Here is a 19966-nt window from a genome sequence, read left to right as displayed (position 1 = left end):
ATGTCTACCACAGAGTAGGTGATGTGACTAAATGTGTTCTTACTATAATTTTCCCTGCAGAATTGAGACTAGGCCAAATAGGGGAGACAGAGTCAAAATTCTGACTGATCAACAAGAGCGGGCTGTGGTCAATTTGGTTCGGGCCATATTCACCTAACAGAAATTCGGCAGCACATCTTGGACAATGACGACATGTTCAACAATGTGAAAGCCATAAGTTTGCCGACTATTGTACTCATGCTGAAAAGGCACCAGGTGTCTCTAAAACAGCTATACCGTGTGCCTTTTGAAAGAAATGCAGACAGAGTAAGTTCAGGTAAGTTCAGGTAAGTTCAGTTTCTTGATGCCAAAAATTCTACATCATTGTAATCAGTCATTGTCTTTCCAAAATGTATTTTTAGAGGGTGATGGAGATGAATGCTGACGAAAACCATCACAAATTCCTCTTTTGGATGAGGCAMGCTTCAACCTGGCCAAGACAAGGAGGAGAGGTCAGAATTTCATTGGCCAGCGGGCAACCATCCAAGTACCTGGATAACACGGGGCCAACCTCACCATGTGTGCGGCTATATCGGAAGATGGTGTGGTGGGACGCAGACCTCGTATTGGATCATATAATGCAGCTCTCCTTGTAACCTTCGTTGATGAGCTAAATCAAGTCTGTAGAGCTGATGGCGTCACCTATGTCATTGTGTGGGATGATGTCAGGTTCCACCATGCTCAAATGGTGCAAGCATGGTTTCAGGCCCATCCACAATTTCCCACCATGTACTTACCCCCATACTCTCTTTTCCTTAACCCGTTTAAGGAATGCAATGACATCACAACAGACCAGTGTCAGGCCTGGATTCGCCATGCCCGAATATTCTTCCCAAGATGTTTGGCTAATGAAAACATCCATTGTGATGTGGATGAGAACCTGTGGCCAAATCCACAAGACAGGGTTGATGGAAATATAGAAGTACAGTAATCAATCCTTTGTTTTGCTTTTTACAGTAAGCCAGGTGAGGAACACTGCAGTTTACGTTTTACTGAAGTTTTTTTCTGTTATTGGATTTAAAGAAATATGTTGTTGATTTATTGGTTGTTCATCAAAAATGTCAGATTTTGTACATGATTCCACTGTGTCTGAAACTAGCCCCTTTTAGCAGTGATGTATTTATGTGTAGCACCTAATGAAAAAAAAAATATTAATGATGAACAACACACAGTGAAACTATCGGTATTGTTGTGATGTGGGTGATAATAAATTAAGTCCTGATGGTTTTTTTCAATGGTAAATTAAGTTTATTGAACCATGAATCTGCAAGTGCCAGGTTTCTTTAAGAATATGAAGTCAGTGATGACCGTTTGAGTTTGTCTAGAGTTTTGAAAATGAACACAAGGTTCTGAAATTAGGTGCAAGTAAATGTTAAAAATGTTAAAAAAAATATTTTTTAAAAAATAATTTAAAAAAAGGTCCAATTTTATTTGAATATGTTGGTAACAGAAGTACAGTTTCGTAAGCCGTTGTTTAAAGTGATAATATCCGAGCCAGAAGAATTAAAGTGATAATTCTCATCCAGCCAGAAGGATTTAAAGTGATAACGTCTCTCCAGCCAGAAGGATTAAAGTGATAATGTCCTCTCCAGCCAGAAGGATTAAAGTGATAAGTCCTCTCCAGCCAGAAGGATTAAAGTGATAAAGTCCTCCAGCCAGAAGGATTAAAGTGATGAACCTCTCCAGCCAGAAGGATTAAAGTGATATAACGTTCCTCTCCAGCCAGAAGGATTAAAGTGATAATGTCTCTACAGCCAGAAGGATTAAAGTGATAACCTCTCCACCGGATTCAAGTGATAACGTCTCTCGAGCCAGAAGGATAAAGTGATATGTCTCTCCAGCCAGAAGGATAAAGGGATAACGTCCTCTCCAGCCAGAGGATTAAAGTGATAACTCCTCTCCAGCCAGAAGGATTAAAGTGATAATGTCCTCTCAGCAGAAGATTAAAGTGATACTCGTCCAGCAGAAGGATTAAAGTGATAACCTCTCACCAGCAGGATTAAAGTGATAAGCCTCTCAGCCAGAAGGATAAGTGATACCTCTCCAGCAGAAGGATTAAAGGAGGCAGCGAGCTCAGGCCAAGCAGCCATGTTCAGCCTTCTCACTGAGAGGGACACTGTACTCTGTATGGAGTCAAATCATAAAAGGTCAAAGGATTAAGTTTAGAAGTTGTGTAATTAGTGTAATTTTTTCACTCGTCTGGCCTTACAACACTGTGCCAATATATCCTCCAAACACCGGCTTTCTGACATTATCACTTAAGAATATTCTTGAATAAAAATTACACATAATTACACAACTCTAAATCGAATCCTTTTTAATTGCATTTGACTCCACACAGAGAAACAGTGTCCCTCTAGTGAGAAACTGGCTTGGCCTGAGCTGCTGCTCTTTTTTAATCCTTCTGGAGAGGAAAGAGGATAAATCTACTCTGAGAGGTGGGGAAGGAAAGATGTTAAGGGAGGAAGGAGGAATAAGAGGTCAAAGCTGCTGTGTTCACAGAGGAACGAATCACAGGATGCTAAAACCTTGACGGGAAAGAGTCAGGCTTATCTGTGTCCCCTTCCCCGTCACCTGATTATTGTGTGTGTCCTCTGTTGTTCACCTTCCCTGAACAACAGCAGCTCTTTCCAAACAAACGAGCGGGACAGACACCAGAAACAAACACTGATGTGTCCTGTGAAATGTCACAGCCGGGAGGAAGAGCAACAAAGAGAGCCCTGGTAGACATGGTTAGGATCAGGTTCCCACCTGTCCATATAATCTTATTCATTATGATCTAAAAGGTCAAAGATCCTATTTCAGCACTCCTACTCTATGGGAAGACTTTATGTGGATACGGGCCCTGGTGTCCAGACAGGRAGTGTCTGCTCCATCTGTGAGAACCTCAAACTGCACATGCCCTCATTATCAATCAATCAACCAATCAAATGTATTTATAAAGCCCTTCCTACATCAGCTGATGTCACAAAGTACTGTACAGAAACCCAGCCTAAAACCCCAAACAGCAAGCAATGCACGTGTAGAAGCACGGTGGCTAGGATCCAGCTTGCAGACTGGAGGACAGAGGACCGAGGCAGGGTTAAGTTAGCCCCCTAGCGCCTGGGGCACCAGCCTTCAAAGGACCCCTTTCCTCCCAGAGTGCACTTCTGCCACCCAGCAACCTCCATCGAGCGGCCACTGCCGATCGCAGCCACAGGAAAGGCAAATTGATGTTGTTCAAAGTGAAAGCACAAGGTCTGCACTGTGTCCATTAGGACATTAACAGTATGCTCTCCTTTAAGGATATACATGTAGGTCAGTCTCTGGAATACAACGCAAAGGGGTGGCTAGTAGGTACAGGGTGGACACTGAAGGTTAAAAAACGTTGACCTTTACAATATTGTTGAAGTGTTTAGTCGAGAAAAGGCATCTGTGTTTCTCTCTGGTCTCTCATTCCCTCTTTCTCACTCTCTCTCTCATTCCCTCTCTCTCTCTCCCTCTCTCTCTGTCTCTCTCTCTCTTTACAATTCTCTCACTCCGCCTCCCCCCACCCCCCCCCAACCATGGCAAGGTGTCTACAACATGTTCTCTTTCTCTGACTCCATGATGACTCACTCACCATACTGGCAGCGTGTTCCTTGGAAGCCTACAGGACACTGACAGATCTTGTCACCTCCCTCATCACACCTGCCCCCATTGAAGCAGGTAGTAGCAGCACACACCCCTGTAGAACACAACACACATCAGTCATTTCAGTAGCACCTGCAAATGCTCAGACACATCAAGGGCATGACAACACATGATCAATTCATTTCATATGTATCGATAGCGCTACATTATTTCATAGGTACATGTGTTAATATGAAAATAATATTCAGTGTTTCTCTTTGAACTCACGGTGCAAACAGCCCCTCTCCTTGCCCCTCTGTGTCCACCCAGGGCAGCACCTGTACACCCTGTGCACATCCATACTGTACACCTGCCTGTAGGCTGTATAGTAGCCTGTTCTGCAGAAAGGAAATGACATACAGGTGAAGGATCTTAATTTGATCACCCTGCTGGAGGAGAACTTTCCTGCAATGCAGGAAATGTTAAACTTGTAGTGTATCTGTAGTGCTTCTGAAGTTTGTAATTTCCACTTTGAAATGTCAGACTTGATTTTCCCTCAAACCCTACATTTTTTTCCATTATTTATAATCCACATAACAATTCAAATGTCCTGTTGCTGCAGGACTATTTTCCTGCTGTATGAAACTGGKTCAAATTAAGATCCTACATCTGTATGAGCCCAGTTATGATAGGAGAGACTCAGTACAACTATCCAACAACAACAACAACAGGGTATTGGAGAAGACGTGCCACTCACCTCCTTTCGTAGCCAACACACCAGCGGTGGCCAGTGCAGCCTTGCTTCCAGACCTTGACCATCCGAGTGAAGGCCTGGACACAAGGCTGGCGTGCACCCAGCATGGACAACTCCTGCTCCGCACACACATTAGGCCTGCAGAGACACAGAGAGGATGMTTCAGTCTGTAACACTTGACATTAAGTAGCTTGTATACCTGTGTAGTAACACTATAATTACTCTGGGTACGAGGGCTACATTGGTATATACCATGTTGTTGTCATCAATTTAATCATTGATTTACAACGGAGTAAAAATGGAGATGAGCGGTTTAGATATCCTTCAAGTGATTAGTGAGACACAGGACAGGAGAGGGTCAGGGTTGAGGCTCAGGAGAGAGAGTTGTTACTCTCCCCCTTCTGACACACCAGAGTTGCTGACCCTCATCACGAACCACCCAGCAGCACCAGACCCTCCAGCGTCTTGACAGGTGCCCAGCGTGTTCCCCCCAGATGAGGTGTGTGTGTGTGTCACCAGGGAGCACGCCGACACAGGGGAAACACTGACACAATCCAAGAGGAAGCAGATGCACACATTCCAACAGACACAGTAACATACATTACCTAGATGTGCTATCTTATGTCTATTCACAGCACCAGATAGACCTGGGAAATTAGCAATTGGATAGAGTTCAGCAATGACAATTGGCCATTGTTAGGAGTATCTCATTGTTTAGCTCAAGGCACACTATACAGCTTGTGCGTTACCTGCTGTGGCTCCATAATGTAAAGTAAAATCATTCTATCTGCATCTGTAGTCTGGGTTTTGGTCTGTTCTCCTTTAGAATTCCCTAGACTCATGTTCTCAAGTACTCTGCTAGACTTGGACAGTGTTCCAGATACCCAATAAACAACCAATGAAACCCTGCAAGGCAATACCAGTTTACAATCTCATAAGAGAAAAACATGTCAGAATGTGTGTGTGCTTGTATGTATGTGTTGGTGTGTGTGGTGTGTGTGTGTGTGTGTGTGTGTGTGGTGTGTGTGTGTGTGTGTGTGTGTGTGTGTGTGTGTGTGTGTGTGTGTGTGTAAGTTGTGTGTGTGTGTGTAGTGTGTGTGTGGTGTGTGTGTGTGTGTGTGTGTGTGTGTGTGTGTGTGTGTGTGTGTGTGTGTGTGTGTGTGTGGTTGTGTAGTGTGTGGTGTGTGTGTGTGTGTGTGTGTGGTGTGTGTGTGTGTGTGTTGTGATGTGGGGGGGGGTGATTGGGTTATTTGGTTTTTTTGGGGTTTTGGTGGGGGTTGTTTATTTTGTGTGTGCGTAAGTGCCGTGCCGTGCATTACTTGGTGCATGTCTGGCTGTCCGCCAATGAAAATGCTAAGCAGCTGAATATCTGAATATCTACATACCGTCATAAATATATCAAAATGTTGTTAGAACAGGGATTTATAACACACTTTTGTCCAAAGGTGTATTTCTGCATCTGAACACACCATCTGGGTTCAATAGACAGCAGGCTAGGTTAATTAGCTGAGAGAAGTATAAGGCTCCAACATGAAAAAACACTCCTACATGCGCGTCCTGCACACGCTCATTCTTTTCGGGAAGTCTCTTGAGAAATGCACATTCCTTTACATCCTCAGTATAATAGTGGTCATGTTTGCAGGGTAAAGTATGATATGGTTTATTTTACGTGAGGTGCACAAAGAGCGACGCCTAGAGGACAAATGCATCCAGTTGACTGTTGTGCAGTCAAAAAAATAAAGAGTAAATGATACAGATATAACGTTAGTATCCAACAGTAGAAAACAGTGACAACAAAGCCTCATAACCATGATTAGAGGTTGTGGTTGATCCCTTTAACCAAAAGTAGGCCGGCCTATTGAAACATGCTGCAATAACACATTTCCATTGAAGAGCCGCAAATACCAAACGAAGCCTTTATTCATTTGACTATTTGCAGACTCTATTTACAGACTCAAATGTTCAAGTGTCACATGAAGGCTATAGTGTGCTCATGTTTTAGATGATTCAACATAAAATAGTCGTGCAACTCTAAAGTCACTCACATGTCAGGTTGTAACTCCAGAGATGATGCGATGCGCGTGGTGTCCAGTGCTATCATACACCAAATTAAAATGTCCAAGAACATTATTAATTCACACAGAGAAGACCACAATGATGTGGTGAAAAGTAAATATCTCCTATAGTCCCGTCAAATAATTATGTGTATCCTGTCTCCGACTGAAAACGCTTCGAAACAAGACTACAATGCTTCGTCTCCAGCCACAAGATTGTACGGTATCTAGAGAGCTTGAGAGGGTCTTGTTGTCCCTCAGTTTGCATCCCCCTTCACCGTATGGGCTCCATTCACAAGAGTGCCGGAGTACCACCCACGACCACTAGAGGGTCCCTATCATTACTAATGAGATCGATCTCTACTTAGCTCTACGCTACCTAGAGCTTTTCAACTGTGTATTTTGATCTATGAAAAGTGTAGCCTTTTGACTGGTTTGATTATTGATCCATTCACGGCCTTTTTTTACGAGATCAAAAAAGTGTACCAACCCTAAGACTTTTTGACACCTTCCTGCTTTATTGTTTTTTTCTCTGGAACCTGTAGGCCTATTTTATAGGGGTTTGTTGGAGTTTATTGACGTTTGTATTAGAACTCGTTGAGTTAGAAACAGCGACCTCCAGTGTTGTTGTCGTGAATTTATTAATAGCTATGTATTACAGGAGACTGACCTACAACGCAAATTTGCCGTTCTCTCATATGTTAATTCAAATGTGTTCAAAGGCTCACAGTACTGAGTGCAGAGTGGTACATTAATGGCTGTGTGTGTGTGTTTCTCTCTCCATCCTGCTCTTTCCCTTCTCAAACTTCTCCCTCTCTCTCCACTTCTTTCTCTCTCTTTTTCTCCCTCTTTCTCTCTTTCATCTTCTCCTTCAATCACTTCCACTCCACTTTCACTTTCTGCATCTCCTCTGCCTTCTCTTCGACATCTACTTTTATTTTGTAGAGGAAGAATAAGATTAACATCTCATTCTTTGTCTTTTTACATCCTCTCTCCTGTTCCTGTAATATTATACCTTCTCTTATTCACATCCACTTTCAACCTTTCCACTGTCTTATTCATCCTATCTAACTTCTCTTTCTCCTTTTCCAACTCCAACTTTCCAACTTTCAACAATATTTCCAGTTTCTTGCTCTTCTTCTCAAGTTTCTCTTTCTACCTATCCAGCCCCTTGTCTTTCAGCTCTACCTACTCCGACTTCTTCTCCATCCTCTGATTCTCCTTCTCCACCACCTGTCTCTGCCTTGCCACCTTCTCCTTCCGCTCTACCCCCTCCTTCTTCTTCTTCATTTCCTCCTTTGCATTCTCCATTCCCTACCTTCTCCAACACATTCTCCTTTATTTCCTCCTCCCTCCTTATGGATCTTCTCCAGCAGTTTGTAGAGCGTTTTCACAGTGTCTTCTATAATCTCTGCATCCACACTCTCTTTAACTCTCTGGATCTCCCTCTCAATCTCTGCACATGTTTTTGCTCCAACCTTCAAAAAATGGTTATACAACTGCTGAATAAGTAGGCTTAATCATTTGGATCAGTTAATAATACACCAGGCGACATTTTAGGAAAATCGATTCATTCTTATGATCAAACAATAAAGAAAGTAGCTCAAATATGTTTTGACCTATGGTTAATAGGTACCTACTATGTGAGACAACATTTATTTTTACTTCACTACATTCCTAAAGAAAATAATGTACTTTTTACTCCATACATTTCCCCAGACACCAAAAACATTTTGAATGCTTAGCAGGACAGGAAAATACTCAAATTCATGCACATGACAACATCCACGGTCATCCCTACTGACTCTCATCTGGCAGAGTCTCTAAACACACATGCTTCGTTTGTAAATTATGTCTGAATGTTCGAGTGTGCCCCTGGCTATCCGTAAATTTAAAAAGCAAGAATTTGGTGCCGTCTGGTTTGCTTAATATAAGGAATTAGAAATAATTTATACTTTTAATTTCGATACTTTAGTATATTTTAGCAATTARATTTACTTTTGATACTTCAAGCAAAACCATAGACTTTTAGACTTTGACTTTCTATTATTAAGGTACACTACATGGCCAAAAGCATGTGGACTCCCTTCAAATTAGTGGATTCGGCTATTTCAGCCACACCCGTTGCTGACAGGTGCATAAAATCAAACAGCCATGCAATCTCCATAGACAAACCTTAGCAGTAGAATGGCCTGTACTGAAGAGCTCAGTGACTTTCAACTGTAAGTGCTGTTATTGTGAAGTGGAAARGTCTAGGAGCAACAACAGCTCAGTCTGTAAAGTGGTAGGCCACATAAGCTCACAGAACAGGACCACCGAGTGCTGAAGCGCAAAGCGCGTACAAATCGTCTTTCCTCTGGAAGCAACGTCAGCACAAGAACTGTTTGTCGGGGGCTTCATGAAATGGGTTTCCATGGCTGAGCAGCTGCACACAAGCCTACGATCACAATGTTCAATACCAAGCGTCTGCTGGAGTGGTGTAAAGCTCGTTGCCATTGGACTCTGAAACAGTGGAAACAGGTTCTCTGAGTGATGAATCACGCTTCACCATCTGGCAGTCCGACAGACGATCTGGGTTTGGCAGATGCCAGGAGAACGCTACCTGCCCCAATGCATAGTGCCAACTGTTAAAGTTAGGTGGAGCAGGAATAATGGTTTGGGGCTGTTTTTCATGGTTCGGGCTAGGCCCATTAGTTCCAAAGAAGGGAAATCTTAATTCTACAGCATAAAATGACATTGTAGATGATTCTGGGCTTCCAGCTTTYTGACAACAGTTTGGGGAAAGCCCTTTCCTGTTTCAGCATGACAATGCCCCATGCACAAAGCGAGGTCCATACAGATCGGTATGGAAGAAATTGACTGGCCTGCACAGAGACCTGACCTCAACCCCATGGAACACCTTTGGGATGAATGGGAACMRCGACTGCAAGCCAGGCCTAATAGCCCAACATCAATGCCCAACCTCACTAATGCTCTTGTGGCTGAATGGAAGCAAGTCCCTGCAGCAATATTCCAACATCTAGTGGAAAGCCTTCCCAGAAGAGTGGAGGCTGTTATAGCACCAAAGGGGGGACCAACTCCATATTAATGCCCATTATTTTGAAATGAGATGTTCAATGAGCATGCGTCCACATACTTTTGGCAATGTAGTGTATCTTTACTTTTACTCAAATATGACAATTCGGTACTTTTTCCAACACTGCAGAAATCATTACAACAGATATTATAACAGGTCTTTTACTGTACCAAGAACAATCATTTTCATGTGACGTAAAACAACTTCCTGTTTGGGTCCCCATCCATTACATTCGTTCAGGGCTGCAGTGTACATTGTTGTCCCTTTCAGCCTCCTGGAATCAACATATAAGGATGCTACACCATTTGTAATGCACCCTTGAATCTTCAGCTGGACCATATCCATTTTTGCACGTATATTTAATTGATGGGAGAAGAACAAACCAAAGGGTAAGGCCAGCTAGGTAGCTACCACTAACAGCTAGAAATTGCGTTTCAAAAAGCTAGCTAGCGTGCTAGTGACGTGCTAGATAACTGTCTGTCATACCGACATTTCAAAGTATCTGGTCAGGCCGCAGTCAGTAGTTAGCTTGCTACTCGCTAAATACTATTTGGAATTGCATTTATGGGGCTTTATATGGGTAAACATTACAGACACTAAGCGCACCAACATATCTAGATAGCTAACTTAGCTAGCTAGCCAGCTTGATACCTAGACAGCRATTTTTTGCTGATATTCCAGCCATCCAAGGTCTATTTTGGTTTCAGTGGTGAAAATACTAGCTATTAGTAAGTGGTCCTCATTTGGAGAGTGGAGATACATTCAGGCCATTGATTCAGATGCTCCTTTTGTCCTTATCACATGATAGCATCGCGAACATTCGTTATATTTTAATCCAACGACGAAGACCAACACCATCAAGGTTTCCTGGGGTACAGTTAGTTAAAAATAAGCCTATATGTGGCTACATGGACAAACATGTTATTTTAGGACCTCTTCTCTTAARACATAAAGTAAAACTTGCTTGTCATTGTATTATTGTTGTGAAGGGGAATCCCAAACTATGTTGTGTAACTAGTTAGTTGGGTTTGCTGATATTGAAAGTGAATGAGCCCTGCCTGTGCTATTAAACCCCTACAACTCATCCAGAACGCCGCAGCCCGTCTGGTGTTCAACCTTCCCAAGTTCTCTCACGTCACCCCGCTCCTCCGCTCTCTCCACTGGCTTCCAGTTGAAGCTCGCATCCGCTACAAGACCATGGTGCTTGCCTACGGAGCTGTGAGGGGAACGGCACCTCCGTACCTTCAGGCTCTGATCAGGCCCTACACCCAAACAAGGGCACTGGTCATCCACCTCTGGCCTGCTCGCCTCCCTACCTCTGAGGAAGTACAGTTCCCGCTCAGCCCAGTCAAAACTGTTCGCTGCTCTGGCACCCCAATGGTGGAACAAACTCCCTCACGACGCCAGGTCAGCGGAGTCAATCACCACCTTCCGGAGACACCTGAAACCCCACCTCTTTAAGGAATACCTAGGATAGGATAAAGTAATCCTTCTAACCCCCCCCTCCCCCTTAAAAGAGTTAGATGCACTATTGTAAAGTGGTTGTTCCACTGGATATCATAAGGTGAATGCACCAATTTGTAAGTCGCTCTGGATAAGAGCGTCTGCTAAATGACTTAAATGTAAATGTAATGACGCTTTTTGTATATTTTCCAGCCGAATGAACGGAGCAGCATTCCCCTCTCCCACTGCAGAGATGGCGGAGATGAACCGCATCCACTACGAGCTGGAGTACACAGAGGGCATCAGCCAGCGCATGAGGATTCCAGAGATGCTCAAAATTGGCCCCTACGGTCATGACAACCCCGAGGCAGGCTCACATGACCTGCACAACATCATGATGCAGGTCCCAGAGAGGATCGTAATGTCAGGTAGCCACGTTGGTCCTCCACAGGGTCTCTGTAGTGTTGATACTCGTGGGCCATGTTCATTAGGCTCAAAATCGATGATGTTCTCCCAGACACGAGTTTCATTTTCCATTGCAAACTGTTTTAGGTTTCAAGTCTTACTAAACATAACCCTGTATTGGCCCTTATGTGACACCCCTTCTGACTGCTCTTCTCAGGAGACAGTGAGGACTCTCAGTTCCCCAGGCCCAGAGACCTGGACTTGATCCAGTCCACCCCGCTAGAGAYCCTGTCCCTGAAGACCCCTCCTCGGGTCCTCACCCTCAACGAGCGGCCGCTGGACTTCATGGAAATGGAGCGCAGTGCAGCCCCAGCCCAGCCCAGTGAGGAGGTAGTGGAGGCTGGAGAGTCTAGAGATGAACAGAGAAAGTACTGATGGGTTGATGTGATGGACCAGGGCAGGCATGTGTGAACAAGCGGTATCAAACCCTGGTCAACCAAGCAACTCAAGGCTGTGCTAGCCCTTTGAGCTAAAGCCTAGACATTAGTTATTTGAGCTTACACAAATGTTCAGATCTCTGGCATGGCCATTTGTCTTGTGATCTTAGTTCACAGAACCACCTCCTCTACACTGAATGTGGAGTTTATTTGAATGTGAAGGCAAAGTCAGTATTTTACAGGAAGAAGATATTATTATTTAACTGTTCTCCCCTTCTCATAGGTGCGTTCGCAAGGGCGGTTGCGGCGGGAACGTTCAGCCAGCGAGAACACCACTGTCCGTCACAATGGCCAGATTGCCAGAAACGATTCAATGTAAGTAGCCTATCAACTGTGGTCCACCACCACCACACCCCTCCTCTTCTGGAAGCCTGTCCTTTTCCTCCCATCTGTCCAGTGGTTTTCCCCTGTCTGCCGACCTGTTTTTCCATCTCTCACTCTCTGTTTGTTGTGATAAAGACTTGGCTGTAGTTGGGTGTCTGTATCTCAATGGTGTTGTTGCTCACTCTGTAGCCTGTTTGGTTGGTAGTTGTCTTTGGGTCTGCACCCGGTGCTGTTGCAATGCTGTGTAATTGTGAAGATAGTGTAGTTTCCTCCTGTCCTGAGCATGGTACTTAAACTTGCTCTTAATTCTCTTCACTATTAACATATTAATATATTATACTGTACCAGGGAGAGGCACCTTACAGTAAACTTGGCATAGAGCCATTTAATTTGTTCAAAGCTTATTTCACTATATAAAGTCCTTGGGGATCCTCTTTTGTTCAGAGCATCTTTGTGGGGGATGATTCATTGGGACCTTTAATTAGGACCTTTCCATGCTTTTGTGTCCGCAACTCCCTTCCTGGTAGAGGGTTAGGTATAGTTCAGTGGTGCACTAGTATGATCTGTTTGGCATCACCCCATCAGTACCATCTCTGTCACTCTTTGGTGGCTGTTATCTCTGCTCAGTGAGTAAAGTGCAGATGGGCTTTCTCCCCTCCCTCTTATTCACTCTCTCTCGCTCTCTCTCTGCTCTGTTTTCTCTGGCTTGGCCACTCATGTTGGTGGGGGCAGTGTGACCCCGTTCCCCCCAGCCCCTCTCCGCGCCTTCCCCCCTCTTGCCATGGCCGAGGACGAACAGAACCTGTACAGCGCTAGTGGCGTTCTCTCTTTCATCCAGTCCACCACGCGCCGGGCCTACCAGCAGGTCTTGGAGGTTCTGGACGAGAACCACCGCAGGTGATCCCATGACCCCTCTTAAGGTCATCTCTAGGCTGACCTCTCCCACTCTGCTCACCGTGCAGAGATTAACCCCGAAATTCAATACAGTACAATTGTATTAATTCTCTGAGGCAATGAAGTCCCTGCTGTTGTCTCTTTCGTGTGGACAGGGTCATCAAATCTCGGTTGTTTGGACAATTTAAAAAAATGTATCATAATTGAATTTGGATATTTGCTCGATGAACAAAATGATTTGTCTTGACCATATTTTGATCATTTATTTTGGGGCAATGGGTAGGAAACACCTGGTAATTTCTAACATTCAGTAACACTATTAATATGTCATGATGTATATTTATCATTGCAAATCAAGATTGACTTTGCTTGATGTGCTGTTATCGAGCTGTGGCCTCACTCAGTGCTTGACTGAATTGGTTGACAGGAGAGTAGTGTGTAGAACTCAGTCATATTTTCATTGAAAACAGTCAGTTTTAAATTAGTCCTCTTCTTGCTCTATCCATGTGTTGTAAGGCCATTATCAAGCATTGTCAACAGCCAACCTACATAGTGACGTCTATTGTCTACTCTGAGGAGAAGTTAGTGTTTTGGAGATTAATATATTGGCAGTCTTACGGAGGTCTGTTTTACACTGCATGATCGAAGTCATGAGACCTTGGAACTATGAAGTTCAAGAGTGAATGTAAGAGACTTTGGGATTGTAAGTGTGAGACTGTACTTTGGTGTGCTCCTCCATCTCTTTCTATTGCTTCCTCTCTCCCTTCCCTGTTTCTGCCCTCTTCAGCAAGCCGTCGCTGCGAGGGGGGTCTGCCTTGACCTCTAACCTCCTGCATGAATCCAGGTAACTCCACCTGGCACTTAGACTTCACTCCTCTTTCTTCCTTTTTCCTCCTCTCTTTCCTTTCATAATATAGGCCCCTCATACTCAACTCTGGACCCTTTTTTAAATTTATTATTTAACCTTTATTTAACTAGGCAAGTCAGTTCAGAACAAATTCTTATTTACTATGACGGCCGAGGAACAGTGGGTTAACTGCCTTGTTCAGAGGCAGAACAACAGATTTTTACCTTGTTAGCTCGGAGATTCAATCTAGCAACCTTTTGGTTACTGGCCCAACCCTCTAACCACTAGGCTACCTCTTCAGCAAGCCAGTTCCACGCCATTTTTTTCCATTGTGCCCCCTAATCAGGAACTGATTTACACCTGGAACATCAGGTGTGTACAAATAATTATCAGGTAGAACAGAACCAGCAGGCTCCGGACCTTGTAGGGTAAGAGTTGAATACCCCTGATATAGGTTATAGTTATTGTCCGAGGATGAGTGTCGTTGCTGTCAATGTTTCAAGTTTCCAATATTAGTTGAAAAGATAGTTGGGCAATGAGTAATGCCGGTCTATTGAACTATTGTCAATGTATTGTGAATTAATTTATAATAGAAATACATTGAACTATTGTCAATCATTGATCATTAAGCTGAGAACTTCAATGTCATATTATGATCAACGATCAGAAATATCATCTTGCCTGATCCATGATAGAAATGGTTAACCAGGATGTGTTTGGTCTATTTCTCTTCACCCAAGGCTTAACCTGGCCACTCTAGACACTACTCTGGATGTCTCCATGGCTCCTGATGACATGGCTGTCGTAGATGCAGCAACACTTCGACGTCAGGTCTGCTCCTAATACGTCTTGACTGTACTTCTACGGAAGGTATATCATTTAGCTGTTTTTGTGTTGGCTATATTGGTTTGTGGTGTTGATGTGATTTTCATTGGTGTGCCTGTAGATCATCAAGCTGAACCGGAGGCTCCAGCTCATAGAAGAGGAGAACAAGGAGAGGACCAAACGTGAAATGATCATGTACTCAGTCACCGTAGCCTTCTGGCTTATCAACAGCTGGGTTTGGTTCCGCCGCTAGAATCCTTTCCTCAGAACCACTTCCAGAGAGTGGAGAACAAAGCCTCTGCCCTCCCCTTCTATGTGTCAAATGTTCGAAAAATGTACTCTCTGCATTTAGCCACAGTGCTGGACAGCCTTGCTCTTGGGCAATGGGATGTTTGTTTTCTTTTAATTTTATTGTATACATGTACTTGTAATTCATTTTTACAATGCTATATAATTATTATTTTTTGCTTAAGAATCAAAGAATGACTCCGCTGTAAATACTTCTTCATGTTACTCAGTTGTTATCATTGCTCCTGAGGTATTTCCAACAGATAAGAGGTCTAAAGAAAAGGAAAACATAAGCCACGGTAGAGACGCATCGAAATGGGTTAAATATTTATTGGGAATTGGAATGATGTGAAAAGATTTTAAATATAAATATATATATATATGTATTGTGAAGTACTGCTGTTATATTGTAAGATAATACCTAATGTAAAATTGACTAATGGTTTTAATTGATGTATAGTACTGCAAGGAAATATACAGTCACACTGTTGCAATTACACAATTTTATTCATTATGTATGGCCCATATCCACCAAGCCATAGGCATGATATGCTTTTCTCCTCATATTTTATCTTCAGTTACTACTTTTTTTTACCAAGAACTTTCTGGCAGGAGCACAATGTTATCAAATTGGTTGTAATTTTCAGTTGTAATGAACCAGCATATTATGCTGAGAGTCATGCAATTTTATTGGAATAAATGACAAAATAGCTAATTTGGATGTTTGAGTTTAGTTATATTAGTTGTTACCGGTATTGATTAGCAGTGTTGGGGAAGCTACTCTGAAAATATAGTTGACCAATTACTTCACACTGAAAGAAGTTAAACTGCACTAAAGTTACCCTTGAGAAAAATATAACTTAACTAAAGTGACTTAGAAAAAGTAGTTCACTACATCCAAACTACTTCATGAAAAATTATCACATCTAAATCTGAAATGGCATAGACTAAAAATTGCATGAACAGATCACCCTGTGATCAGATGTAAACAGAATGAGTAAATTAGCCTATTAAACACCAAGCTACTGCTACATGTAATGATATTACTAGTTGAACTAAATGTAGGTCATTACTACCTGCCTAACATTGTTAATTAGTATTAAGTATATTGTTATTACAACGTAAAATGGAACCACGTCTATGCTAGAAAATTGGAACCGTCTTCTCATCTTTTTAAATCTGGAACTAATTTGGCGCTTTATGGTTGCTTTCCGGAAGGTTTTCATAGTCACACACCATCAGAAAACTGTCATGGCGTCTGGGTACATTGTAAATCGTGGTGTGCTAACATTTGGAATTCACTATCAACATGTTTGTAGAAATGTACTCCTTACACAGACCCGAGAGAAGAAGCGATGGATGAAAGCATATACTCTTTTGATGGAAAGAAAGTTGAAGATAGAAGGGCCTCCACCACCTAAGCCACGGTATGTAAAATGCTAGCTTAGTAAGGTAACGTTATCTTGGTATCATAGGGGTCAAAGCCATTAGTGTTCATGGTTAGCTTGATAAGAAAGTTGTCATAAATAGGATGCAGAATTCAACCATTTTGTGTAAAATTCAGTGCACCTGTTCGTTATCTAATGCAATACAATACGTCCCCGCAGGAGGCCTAATGGTAGGCCGTCATTGTAAATAAGAATTTGTTCTTGAGATCTTAACTGACTTGCCTAGTTAAATAATGGTTAAATAAAAATGATCTTAATAGGATCAATTTTACAATCGATTGGACATAGGCTATAGAATCTGGAGCAATTGACAATGCATACTGAAATTAGCTGGCTAGCCAATATAGAACAGACTACACTACATGAACAAAGGTATATGGACACCTGCTCGTCGAACATGTTATTCCAAAATCATGTCCATTAATATGACTTGCCTAGTTAAATAAAGTTTAAAAAATAAAAGGTGCCGCGTGATTTATCACTCCAGGGAACACGTTTCCACTGCTCCAGAGTCCAATGGCGGCGAACTTTACACCACTCCAACCAACGCTTTGCATTGTGCATGGTGAACTTAGGCTTGTGTGCGGCTGCTCGGCCATGGAAACCCATTTCATTAAGCTCCCGACGAACAGTTCTTGTGCTTGCTTCCAGAGGCAGTTTGGAACTCGGTAGTGAGTGTTGCAACCGAGGACAGATGATTTTTACGCGCTTCAGCACTCGCCGGTCCCGTTCTGTGAGCTTGTGTGGCCTACCACTTTGCGGCTGAGCCGTTGTTGCTCCTAGTCATTGCCACTTCACAATAACAACACTTACATTTGACCGAGGCAGCTCTAGCAGGGCAGCAATTTTTAAAAGTGGCATATTATGACGGTACCACGTTGAAAGTCTCTGAGCTCTTTAGTAAAGCCATTTTACTGCCAATGTTTGTCTATGGAGATTGTATGGCTGTGTGCTCAATTTTATACACCTGTCAGTATCTTAGCTACATACTGATTGCATGCACCGTGATCATCGTTATGAATTTCCTTATGTTCTGTCTCCTAGTGCTCAAAAACCTAACTGGGACTACCATGCAGAAGTCCAGGCATTCAGCAGCCGCCTTAAAGAAAGTTTCTCCCCGGAGCTCCTGAAGACAGCCTTCGTGAACCCCTGTTACATTCAGTCAGAGCAAGAGAGGAGGCAGGCACTCGGTGTGGACTCTGAAATGGCTGCTCTGGTCCTGGGGGACAACATTCAGCTACACAGACAGGGCTTGGAGTTCACCAAGAGCTTCTTGTCTGACTGGTGCAGGGCCAGCTTCCCTAGCCTGCCCAGCATGGGAGTGGTCGCCATTGTCGCGCACCTGACCAGTCATCCAGTCGTGTGCCATGTGGCGCGGAACCTCGCCATCGAGGACCTAACTATGAGCGCTCAATTCCCGGTCCCTGACGAGATATTGCACAGTACGTTCCTCGCTGTGATCGGAGCACTCCAGGAGAGCAGTGGAGCTGAGAGAGCAGGACTTTTCCTTCGGGTAAGAGATTCTTACAACTTTCAACACACACCCATCTCAACAGTCATAATTAATCATCTCAAATTTACATTAGTTTGTTTGTTTGTAGCTGAAGATGATCACACCACCCATGCCCTCTTCTCTCCTTTCAGGATTTCCTGGTCACTCAGCTGGTAGGGAAAGACCTGTTTGAGATGTGGTCGGTGGTAAACCCAATGGGGCTGCTGGTGGAGGAGCTGTCCAAGAGGAACGTGGCCCTCCCAGAGCCTCGCCTCACCAGGTCGGCCGGCGCCAGCACTGTGCTCCCACTCTACTTTGTAGGGCTGTACAGGTATGCCTCACTGGTCACTCCCATCAGTACACCTCCTGATAAAGCCAGTCGATTTTCCTGACCAGGAATACGCTGTGTCCCAGGGCATAAAGTGTTTTTTCTGGTCAGGACAAACTCTTTGCATTACTTATGGAGTATGTGTGAGGTATGTGGTAGTGTTCTGCCGGTACTTATTTGTTTGTTGATCATGTTACTGAGGGAGTGAGTGTGTGTGTGTCCTCAGTGATAAGAAGCTCCTTGCCGAGGCTCCAGGGGAGACCATTCTGGCTGCGGAGGAGGAGGCGGCACGCGTGGCCCTGAGGAAACTCTATGGCTACACTGAGAACCGGAGACCCTGTGACTTCTCTGCAGCGGAGCAGCCTCGGGCTCCTGGCCTCCAATCCTTCAGCAGCAGCTAAAGGACATCACCCCAAGCACTACAATGTCTTCCATCAGTTGATGACAGCTCTTGACACACCAGAGTGTCAAAGTCAAGTGGTTCCCTTAGCCTATCAGGACCAACCTCTGACAGACTCATACCTACAGACATAGGAATACCCTCCAAACTATGTGGTTTCCTCAGCCTTGCAATTAGAGGACTGTCCTTGGGCAAAATATTGTGTTTATTTGTGTAATATATTATTGATCTAAAAGAAATGTTTCATGTCCATAATAAATCTGTATCCCTGAGCACGTCTCTTCAAAGAAAGTTTATCATACCATCTTTGGTTTCTCCTTGTCTGCTTATTATTAGGTGTTATTTATTGATGTATGACATTAGTCTGCTCTAAAAAATAAAAAACATGGTTTAGCCATGTGTAAAGTGTCTGGATTGATTTCATAAGACACTAAGTTGGCTGGTCATTTTTGGCTAGTCAGGATCACCTGCTGTGATTGGTTGCCAGGACAATGTCTCTGACATCCATAGTGAGAGATGTGGCTCCCTCCTTTATCCTCCGCAAATGCCACGGCAACCAATCGGCAGAACTTGGGGTGAGAACTCGGCTTGAGTGTCTGGCCTGGTTTATTAAAGCRGTATTTTACTTTAAAAAGTGTAGACAGACGTTTTAGCACTTTGCAAATGCACTTTTGTGCATTTATTTGCACAGTATGGGAACAACTGGATAATTGCTATAGAACTGAACTGGGTAATTTGTCTTGTACATCAAATTACTTTTACAGAGAGTATTTGTATTCTGTAATTCATCTTTGTTTCAAATTAAGTATTTTATCTGTAGTGATTGCAGGCAAAACTTAGCATGGCTGAAGAGTGATGTTATATGTGGGTGTGAAATATGCACTTGTTTCACTCTCCATCTGGTCCACTTCATGCCAACTGTGCTATCCTCCCTCCCTGGTCCCTCAGCATTGGCAGCAGAACCTGTGGGCCTAGCTGCATTCTTTCTCATCAATTCTTTATTGAAGCTGTCATTTTGCCTTTAGGGGGAGAATGTCTGCAGGCAGAAAGTGTAGGCCAGCCCTAATAGGCCTACATCTTACTATTTTAATCACTAGGATCACAGAGCAGGGTAGAAAGGGTTACATCCTCCTTCTCATTCATGTCCATTTTGTATTTTGTCTTAAAATTGTCATTGCATTCTCCACTTATTTCTTCTGCGCTGATACATTTGTATTGATAGACTGATGTTTCTTGACCCATATTCAAAAAGCATCTCAAT

The 19966-nt window shown here is 43.3% G+C and overlaps 2 protein-coding genes and 1 pseudogene across 5 annotated transcripts; 2 read left to right on the top strand and 1 right to left on the bottom strand.

The window, feature by feature from the left end:
• Positions 1 to 7749, bottom strand: part of LOC111949760 (multiple epidermal growth factor-like domains protein 6) — a 123446-nt pseudogene extending 115697 nt beyond the window's left edge.
• A 1956-nt stretch (positions 7750 to 9705) lies between these two features.
• LOC111949416 (mitochondrial fission factor homolog B) lies at positions 9706 to 15752 on the top strand. Of its 4 annotated transcripts, XM_023966553.2 has the most exons (8): positions 9706 to 9903; positions 11171 to 11385; positions 11580 to 11752; positions 12083 to 12174; positions 12916 to 13080; positions 13865 to 13921; positions 14665 to 14755; positions 14871 to 15752. In XM_023966553.2, the coding sequence occupies exons 1-8, from the start codon at positions 9881 to 9883 to the stop codon at positions 15000 to 15002; spliced, it is 948 nt and encodes a 315-aa protein (XP_023822321.1). In that variant the 5' UTR covers positions 9706 to 9880; the 3' UTR covers positions 15003 to 15752. The 4 variants fall into 4 exon arrangements, with proteins under 4 accessions (XP_023822321.1, XP_023822323.1, XP_023822322.1 ...); XM_023966555.2 differs by lacking the exon at positions 12916 to 13080; XM_023966554.2 differs by lacking the exon at positions 13865 to 13921.
• Positions 15753 to 16184: 432 nt separating this feature from the next.
• Positions 16185 to 19011, top strand: LOC111949415 (large ribosomal subunit protein mL44). The gene is made up of 4 exons (XM_023966552.2): positions 16185 to 16464; positions 17530 to 17998; positions 18130 to 18308; positions 18532 to 19011. Exons 1-4 carry the CDS (start codon positions 16238 to 16240, stop codon positions 18704 to 18706), a joined length of 1050 nt encoding a protein of 349 aa, XP_023822320.1. The 5' UTR covers positions 16185 to 16237; the 3' UTR covers positions 18707 to 19011.
• The last annotated feature ends 955 nt before the right edge of the window (positions 19012 to 19966 follow it).

Source organism: Salvelinus sp. IW2-2015, linkage group LG22 (genome assembly GCF_002910315.2).
Source record: "Salvelinus sp. IW2-2015 linkage group LG22, ASM291031v2, whole genome shotgun sequence".
Lineage (NCBI taxonomy): Eukaryota > Metazoa > Chordata > Actinopteri > Salmoniformes > Salmonidae > Salvelinus > Salvelinus sp. IW2-2015.
This window is presented reverse-complemented; position numbering and strand designations above follow the sequence as displayed.